The following is a 9689-nucleotide window of genomic DNA, read 5'->3' as shown; positions in this document are numbered from 1 at the left end:
GGCTGTTGTAGGTGTACCTAAACGGCAAAAAGAAGTCTTCTTTTTCGTGTTCAAAAAAAGTTTGCACAAAGTATATAATAAGAGATCCACTAGTCAGATTTCTGCGAAAAGTTCAGCCTTTTAAAGAATAATTTGATTTGGAATAGGTCACTAAGAATCTTAACGTTATGCTTGAACTCCTTCTTCAAACCCCGTTTCCATATGAGTTGGGAAATTGTGTTAGATGTAAATATAAAAGGAATACAATGATTTGCAAATCCTTTTCAACCCATATTCAGTTGAATATGCTACAAAGACAACATATTTGATGTTCAAACTCATAGACTTAATTTTTTTTTTGCAAATAATTAACTTTAATTTAATGGCTGCAACACTTGACCAAGTTGTTGGGAAAGGGCCTGTTCACCATTGTAGTACATCACCTTTTCTTTTAACAACACTCAATAAACGTTTGGGAACTGAAGAAACTAATGGTTGAAGCTTTGAAAGTGGAATTCTTTCCCATTCTTGTTTTATGTAGAGCTTCAGTCGTTCAACAGTCCGGAGTCTCCGCTGTCGTAGTTTAAGCTTCATAATGCGCCACACATTTTCGATGGGAGACAGGTCTGGACTGCAGGCGGGCCAGGAAAGTACCCGCACTCTTTTTTTTTTACCAAGCCACGCTGTTGTAACACGTGCTGAATGTGGCTTGGCATTGTCTTGCTGGAATAAGCAGGGGCGTCCATGAAAAAGACGGCGCTTAGATGGCAGCATATGTTGTTCCAAAACTTGTATGTACCTTTCAGCATTAATGGTGCCTTCACAGATGTGTAAGTTACCTATGCCTTGGGCACTAATGTAGCCCCATACCATCACAAATGCTGGTTTTTGAACTTTGGGTCGATAACAGTCTGGATGGTTTGCAACCCCTTTGGTCCGGATGACACAATGTCGAATATTTCCAAAAACAATTTGAAATGTGGACTCGTCAGACCAAAGACCACTTTTCCACTTTGAATCAGTCAATCTTAGATGATCTCGGGCGCAGAGAAACCGGCGGCGTTTCTGGATGTTGTTGATAAATGGCTTTTGCTTTGTATAGCAAGGTTTTAACTTGTACTTACAGATGTAGTGACAAACTGTATTTAGTGACAGTAGTTTTCTGAAGTGTTCCTGAGCCCATGTGGTGATATCCTTTAGAGATTGATGTCGGTTTTTGATATAGAGCCGTCTGAGGGATCGAATGCCTCGGTCATTCAATGTTGGTTTTCGGCCATACCGCTTACGTGGAGTGATTTCTCCAGGTTCTCTGAACCTTTTGATGATTTTATGGACCGTAGATGTTGAAATCCCTAAATTTCTTGCAATTGCACTTTGAGAAACGTTGTTCTTAAACTGTTTGAATATTTGTTCGCGCAGTTGCGGACAAAGGGGTGTACTTTGCCCCATCCTTTCTTTGTGAAAGACTGAGCATTTTTTGGGAAACTGTTTTTATACCCAATCATGGCACCCACCTGTTCCCAATTAGCTTGCACACCTGTGGGATGTTCCAAATAAGTGTTTGATGAGCATTCCTCAACTTTATCAGTATTTATTTCCACCTTTCCCAACTTCTTTGTCACGTGTTGCCGGCATCAAATTCTAAAGTTAATGATTATTTGCAAAAAAGTTTGAACATCAAATATGTTGTCTTTGTAGCATATTCAACTGCATATGGGTTGAAAATGATTGTTTTCCGTTTATATTTACATCCAACACAATTTCCCAACTCATATGGAAATGGGGTTTGTAATCCTAAAAAAAAGAAGGAAAATAAATGTAATTGTGACCCAGTGGCCGCGACACCCACAGCAGATGCTCCCGCTGCAAGCATGAATGACAAGGATACATCGACAATTGTGGACACTTTTTTTAGAAAGGAGAACACTCACAAGTAGGCCGCCTTGCCCTCCTCCATTTCTTTGCCCTTTCCGCTGGTGGCGGTCTTCTTGCTGCACAGGCTGCGCGTGATGCACATCAGCAGGCCGCAGTGGCGCAGGAAGAAGCAGCTGACGTCCACCAGGACCAGCAGCAGCAGCAGCGCTCCCAGACCAAGGCCCACCACCGCACCGAGGCCCAGGCCGCTGAACAGGGATTCTGCTAAGACACGGAGGAAGCACCGTGAGCAATGTGAGACGGAGAAGGAGCTCGCTGACAGAGGCTAGGACCATCGGCGGACGATCGTGCTTTTAGAACCGGGTTAGAGCAGGCCTGGGCAATTATTTTGACTTGGGGGACAAATTTAGAGAAAAAAATGTGCCTGGGGGTGCCAGTATATCTGATTTTTAAGAACACTAATTATGTCTGATTGAATGCTAAAAACGTTATAAATGATAAATAAATAAATGATAAATGGGTTGTACTTGTATAGCGCTTTTCTATCTTCAAGGTACTCAAAGCGCTTTGACACTACTTCCACATTTACCCATTCACACACACATTCACACACTGATGGAGGGAGCTGCCATGCAAGGCGCCAACCAGCACCCATCAGGACACAACGGACGTGACGAGGTTGGTACTAGGTGGGATTTGAACCAGTGACCCTCGGGTTGCGCACGGCCACTCTCCCACTGCACCACGCCGTCACTAAATTATGTTGGACTGCCTTAAAAAACGGAATGGAATTTCAAGCTTTTTTTACTGAACACCAAAAAGTTCTATTTTGGTTTCATCTGACCACATGACATTCTCCCAATCCTCTGCTGTATCATCCATGTATCCATTTTGGTATAAACTCAACTCGTCGTGTTTGAAGGAAGAAGAATTCTGAGTTGCATCCCAAGAACACCATACCTACTGTGAAGCTTGGGGGTGTAAACATCATGCTTTGGGGCTGTTTTTCTGCTAAGGGGACAGGACGATTGATCCGTGTTAAGGGAAGAATGAATGGGGCCATGTATCGTGAGATTTTGAGCCAAAACCTCCTTCCATCAGTGAGAGCTTTGAATGGTTGACCAAATACTTATTTTCCACCATAAATTCTTTAAAATTCCTACAATGTGAATTCCTGGATTTTTTTTTTCACAATCTGTGTCTCACAGTTGAAGTGTACCTATGATGAAAATGACAGACCTCTGTCATCATTTTAAGTGGGAGAACTTGCACAATCGGTGGCTGACTAAATACTTTTTTGCCCCACTGTATATATGTAGCGTTTAGTCCAGTGCAGCTAATATGTGCAAATCATTTATTTATTCCTTTCAAAAATTTAGTGGGTGCGGCTTATATACACTGGTGCGCTTTATACTCCAGAAAATACGATATATTCACAGAACGGTTTGCTTTTACCAGCTTTAATGCAAAAAATATATCAAATTCAAATTAAAACCGCATTTCTTTCCCTAACTGTACCTGAAATTTTGTAAAAAAAAAAAAGTTTTTCATATAGTTTTTGGAGGTCTTTCTCCTCCGGGTTCTCTGGACCACTAATGACGGACATGACAGCCGTGTTCATCTTTGTGAAAAATTATTTATTTTTTCAGCCATGTATAAGTTTCTCTCGCTCTCCCTCGTTCTTCACCATCAACCACCACCTCCCCTTCCCTACTGCTGCCTTTAATAGAGCAACAGGTGATCAGACAAACACTGAAAGCTTTGTCATCTACACACCTGTCAGTAATCTCAAAGCCGGTTCTGACACATCCCGCTTCGCTGCAGATTCGCAGACCACGCCCCCCCCACATATGTGTACTTTATAGATTATATGATGTAAAATGTATTATATTCGGACTGTTAAAACCTCCAAAGACCCTGACTATCGATATCGGATTGAAAGTGAAAAAGGGACACCCCTAATTTTAACATTAGAAATTCACACACATTTTGGTAATAAATCAACTGAACAAAAATCCGAGGAACTAATAAACCAAATGAGCCAGACGAACGAACTTGCTTAAAAGAGCCCAAATTCCCATCACTAATGTGCATACAGTTTGTCAAATATATACTGTCTTATGAGAAGGTACTTTTGAAGCTTTCAGAGTTAATTAAACTAGCTAATAAATAATAGTATACTATCACAATGTATCCCAACAGTAATTAACGTGGACCTCGACATAAACAAGTTGAAAAACTTATTCGGGTGTTACAATTTAGTGGTCAGTTGTACGAAACATGTACTGAACTGTGCAATCTACTAAAAAAAAGTTTCAATCAATCAATCAATCAATACTCTTTTAGGCAATTTCCTGTACGCTGTATTTACTAAAAATGATTTCCCAGACGCTTTATTGTCACTTTCGACTATTCCATGCCAGGGCCTCGTTTATATGCCGGAGGCTGCCCTCCCTGATGCAACTCTGGCTAATAATTGAACCCCATATCAAGGAACTACAGCTCCTATAAATGTACCATAACATGTGTTCAACAACACAATAAGCTCCCAACAGTATGTTTTTCCATGACATGGATTGAATCCGCGAGAAAAAAAAAAAGGGTAATAAAGTCGACATAATTAAAGAAACAAGACTGCATTCTGGTGGGTTTGAGTGCCTCAGGCCAACCAAGGAGGAGGTAGTGCCTTCTTGTTTTCTGCTCAAAAATTGCAACAACGAATTGTGTAATAATAGTGCATTATGTACTACTGTAATACTTGTTCACCTCATTATGTCATAAGGCCACATTTTGTAGTATTCAGCATAGGGCTGGGCGATATGGCCTTTTTTTAATATCTTGATATAATTAGGCCGTATCGCGATAAACGATATATATCTCGATATTTTGCCTTAGCCTTGAATGAACACTTGATGCATATAATCACAGCAGTATGATGATTTGATGTGTCTACATTAAAACATTCTTCTTCATACTGCATTAACATATGCTCATTTTAAACTTGTCATGCAGAGAAGAAAACCACAACTAAGTCAATTGACCAAAACTATATTTATTAAACAGTTATTTAGCAGTGGCACAAACATTTGTGTCATTTCAAAACTTAAGTGCAAGATTGTCAGATATATTTTAAAAGAAGCTATTAGTGCACTTTTGTGCATGATGTCACAAAGATGACATATCAAAACAACACTACATTAAAGTGCACTTTTTGTACAGAACGCCACTACAATAGTTTAAAACAAAAAAAGGGTACTTTTGTGCATAATTATGTGGGCGTGTGGCACCGAATGGAGATGTTGAAATGCAGAGTAAGCACTCTTCATTCTCCAGCACAGGGGTCGGCAACCCGCGGCTCCGGAGTGGCATGCAGCTCTTTGGCCACTCAGATGTGGCTCAGCTGTATAATCGCCGACCCCCCAGATTGTTACGGGGGATTACGGATTTCGGTGCCTCTCCCGGACATCACCCGGGGTCAACATTCTCCAATTTTCACTCGGAGTACAATATTGAGTGCGTGCCGTGATGGCTTCACATTTAACGTCCTCTTCAACATGTCATCGCGCCCGCTTTTACGCCATGCTATCTGCATACCGACCGGACGCATGTATTTCGCTGGTTCTATCATCATATGTACGAGATTGCAAGGCATACTGGGTGATACAGGTTACACTGAAGGTTGTGATATAAACGTTTACACTCTTACTAATGTGCGCCACACTGTGAACCCACACCAAACAAGAATGACAAACACATTTCGGGTGAACATCCTCACAGTAAGACATTATAAACGCAACATAACAATTACCCAGAATCCCACGCATCCATGACTCTTTCAGGCAATATTATACGCCACCGCGCCCCCAACCCCGCCCACCTCAACCGACGCACGTGGGGGGCAGGGTGTATAATATAGCCTGAAAGACTCATGGATGCATGGGATTCGGGGTAATTATGATGTTGCGTTTATGATGTGTTACTGTGAGGCTGTTCTCCCGAAATGTGTTTGTCATTCTTGTTTGGTGTGGGTTCACAGTGTGGCGCATATTAGTAAGAGTGTTAAAGTTGTTTATATCACAACCTTCAGTGTAACCTGTATCACCCAGTATGCCTTGCAGTCGTGTACGTGTATCTGCGGAAGCCACATACAACATGTTGTTGGACTGGCAAGCTGTTTGTACATGTTGTAGAAGGCGTCAAAGGCAATGGCTTCATAGCACGCCCTTTTTGTTGTTATCTGGGTGACCATCAGCAGATATTCGCAAGAATGGTTGCGGCTCCCATTGTCTTCTTTATTTTGTGAAACGGGTCAAAATGGCTCTTTGAGTGGTAAAGGTTGCCGGCCCCTGATCTAGCAGGTGACTTTTCAAATGATGCTACATATTAGCAGCAATGCTACTTTTTGTAGCAGCTTTTAAGCACCACACTTGACAAATTACGGTTGTCTGTTGGACATATTCCCACTTGAAGCCAAACCACCGCCAGACGATGGACCCCCTGCTTTTTTTCTTGGGAATTAATTCTTCCTTCATTTGTTACCAGATTCGCACCTTCTTCTCACGTATTACCACTCGCACGGCTCCGCTGGCATCACAGCTAACGTTACCCATCCTGCTACCTCTCTGCTCCGCGAGGGCGTACACGTACATGTCGTATTACGTGACAGTATGTGACGTATGTAAGAAGGTGTGCTTGCTGTCTGTGAGAAGGAGAGTCAAGGAGTGGGAAGAGCCTGTAGTGAAGGGGTCACCAACCTTTTTGAAACCAAGAGCTACTTCTTGGGTACTGATAAATGCGAAGGGCTACCAGTTTGATACACACTTAAATAAATTGCCAGAATTAGCCAATTTGCTCAATTTACTTTTAATAAATAAATATATGTACATATACAATATAAATGGGTATTTCTGTCTGTCATTCCGTCGTACATTTTTTTTCCTTTTACGGAAGGTTTTATGTAAAGAATAAATGGTGAAAAAAACACTTAATTGAACGGTTTAAAAGAAGAGAAAACAGGAAAAAATTGAAAATTAAATTTTGAAACATAGTTTACCTTCAATTTCGACTCTTTAAAATTCAAAATTCTACCGAAAAAAAGAAAAGAAAAACTAGCTAATTTGAATCTTTTTGAAAAAATAAAAATTATTTATGGTACATCATTGGTAATTATTCCTGATTAAGATTAATTTTAGAATTTTGATGATATGTTTTGAATAGGTTAAAATCCCATCTGCATTTTGTTAGAATATATAACAAATTGGACCAAGCTATATTTCTAACAAAGACAAATCATTATTTCTTCTAGATTTTCCAGAACAAAAATAAAAAAAAAAAATTAAAAGACTTTGAAATAAGATTTAAATTTAATTCTTAAGATTTTCTAGATTTGCCAGAATAATTTTTTTGAATTTTAATTATAAGTTTGAAGCTTTAAAGATTTCACAAATATTCTTCGTCAAAAAACAGAAGCTAAAAATAAGAATTATTCTTTACAATAAAAAAAATCAATTTACTTGAACATTGATTTAAATTGTCAGGAAAGAAGAGGAAGGAATTTAAAAGGTAAAAAGGTATATGTGTTTAAAAATCCTAAAATCATTTTAAAGGTTGTATTTTTTCTCTAAAATTGTCTTTCTGAAAGTTATAGGAAGCAAAGTAAAAAAATAAATGTAATTTATTCAAACAAGTGAAGACTATTTGAGCTATTTTTGGAACAGGCCAGCGGGCGACTCATCTGGTCCTTACGGGCTACCTGGTGACTCCTGTTGTAGAGTAATGCCAGCAGCTAAAAACAACTGCGTGATATAGTCATTTTCTATATCGCACAGAGACAAACCCGCGATATACCAAGTATATCGATATGTTGCCCAGCCCTAATTCAACGACATTTTGTTGATAAGATTCTCAAACTTAACCCGGAAATAACTTGTTACATATTGCAAAAGTTATTCCAAATCGAGGATGCTGCACCTTTCTTTGCAGAATATTGGTGCAAAATGTGATAAAACACTGCAATGTATGCAATAATTACAAACTATGCATCAAATATTTCAATTTTCATCACAACATTTTTGAAAAGCAACATGTCATCGGTCACTGAATGAATATATTATTTTCCTGTTTCAAAAAAGTGTTTTTTTATGGGGAGCAATTATCTTGCCTCGGGGGGCAAAATTTTGAGAAACTAATGCATCTTGGTGCCGGTATATCTCATACTAATACACAACCTCACAATAATGTCCGATTGAATGCTAGAAATGTTATGACAGACCTCCTGAAATAATGGAATGGAATTTTACATTTTTTTTACCGAATGAGACACCCAGAATGAACATGTCGGATTTACAATATTAACTATGAACGATAAAACACTGAATATTGACAACATATGAATGTCACACCACCTCTCCATCGACATGTTTTACAAACAAGCAAAACACAACAAACACAGCGAAAAATGAAGGCGGAGGGTAAAAAATAAATCCCACCTACAATCTGATACATCTGATAGAACTTTGTTGTAAAAATCTCCTACCGCCTCTGACCCTGACACCCACTTTTCAGGCTGGCCGCTCTGGAAACACTCTGTGGAAACGCACCCCACCCACACTGCTTGGTGCCTCGTCTGTGCTGCTGTGACTTAGATTACAACATTAACTAATTAGATTACCATAGTAACCAGTATATCATGCAAAAACGCAGATTCCAACCATTGAAATACTTTGTATAGTTCAACACTTTGGGTAGTTTGGAATCATCACTGCACATCATAATGACAGCTACAGTTTCCATCTTAAAAATCTAAAAAAAAAAATATTTGGGAATGTCCGGCGGGCCAGATTGAAAAGCATGAGGCCCCCGGGCCTTAATTTGCCCAGGCCTGATATATAAACATAACATGATCCAAACGACATAATGTATGTCTTCCAACATTTCAGCACACTGGTCATTTTCAGGTCGGTACTACTTGTCTCTGTGTCCTGGGTATGACGTTAAACTACATCCAGGCATGAGATGGGAGGTTGTGTGTGGGGTTAGTGAGTCCCAACTAACGTCTATAAAATGCACACAAAGAACCGTTTGCACCTTCTCTTGTGACTGCCGGGTGGTCAGCGCCATAAAGCTGAGCGGGTCCCTGGGTAAATGGGGCGCGGACAACCAACAGGACAGACTAAGTTCAACAGCCCAGTAAGGCAATTAGTCTAGGAGAAGGATCTCCGATATAAAATACCCCTTCCAACCCGCACTAAGCCAGCGTGGAAGGTGTAGGCTAATAACCAGCATGAAAAGTACGCCAAATGGCAGAAACATGCTGAGCCTTACGTCCTGCAGTGGACTGACAACGGCTGATGATGACTACTTGTCTCTAACTTGCGATCAGGTTCCTAATTATAATCAATAGTTATATTTGATTAAGGCTTGACCACTAAAACATCCTCCAAGATGCTTAAAATGAATTATAATCCAAATTAAATGTTTCTGCCAGGATCTGCTTGACAGTTTTTATGCTTTTGTGTTGTTTTCCTTTCTTTAATCCATCCATCCATCCATCTTCTTCCGCTTATCTGAGGTCGGGTCACGGGGGCAGCAGCCTAAGCGGGGAAGCCCAGCCTTCCCTCTCCCCAGCCACTTCGTCCAGCTCTTCCCAGGGGATCCCGAGGCGTTCCCAGGCCAGCCGGGAGACATAATCTTCCCAACGTGTCCTGGGTCTTCCCCGTGGCCTCCTACCGGTTGGATGTGCCCTAAACACCTCGGGAGGTGTTCGGGTGGCATCCTGACCAAATTCCAGAACCACCTCATCTGGCTCCTCTCGATGTGGAGGAGCAGCGGCTTTA

At 40.4% G+C, this 9689-nt stretch overlaps 1 protein-coding gene across 1 annotated transcript in view; it reads right to left on the bottom strand.

Moving 5' to 3' along the window:
- The window catches only part of LOC133544058 (neural cell adhesion molecule 2-like), a 744172-nt gene that overhangs the window by 19990 nt on the left and 714493 nt on the right, over nt 1–9689 (bottom strand). Inside the window, exon 17 of the mRNA XM_061889087.1 lies at nt 1911–2118. Coding sequence (XP_061745071.1) covers nt 1911–2118 — 208 coding nt within the window. The remainder of the gene's footprint in view (nt 1–1910; nt 2119–9689) is intronic.

The sequence above is a fragment of the Nerophis ophidion genome, linkage group LG27, assembly GCF_033978795.1.
Source record: "Nerophis ophidion isolate RoL-2023_Sa linkage group LG27, RoL_Noph_v1.0, whole genome shotgun sequence".
NCBI lineage: Eukaryota > Metazoa > Chordata > Actinopteri > Syngnathiformes > Syngnathidae > Nerophis > Nerophis ophidion.
The sequence above is the reverse complement of the archived record's forward strand: the minus strand, read 5'-3'. Positions and strand labels throughout refer to the sequence as shown.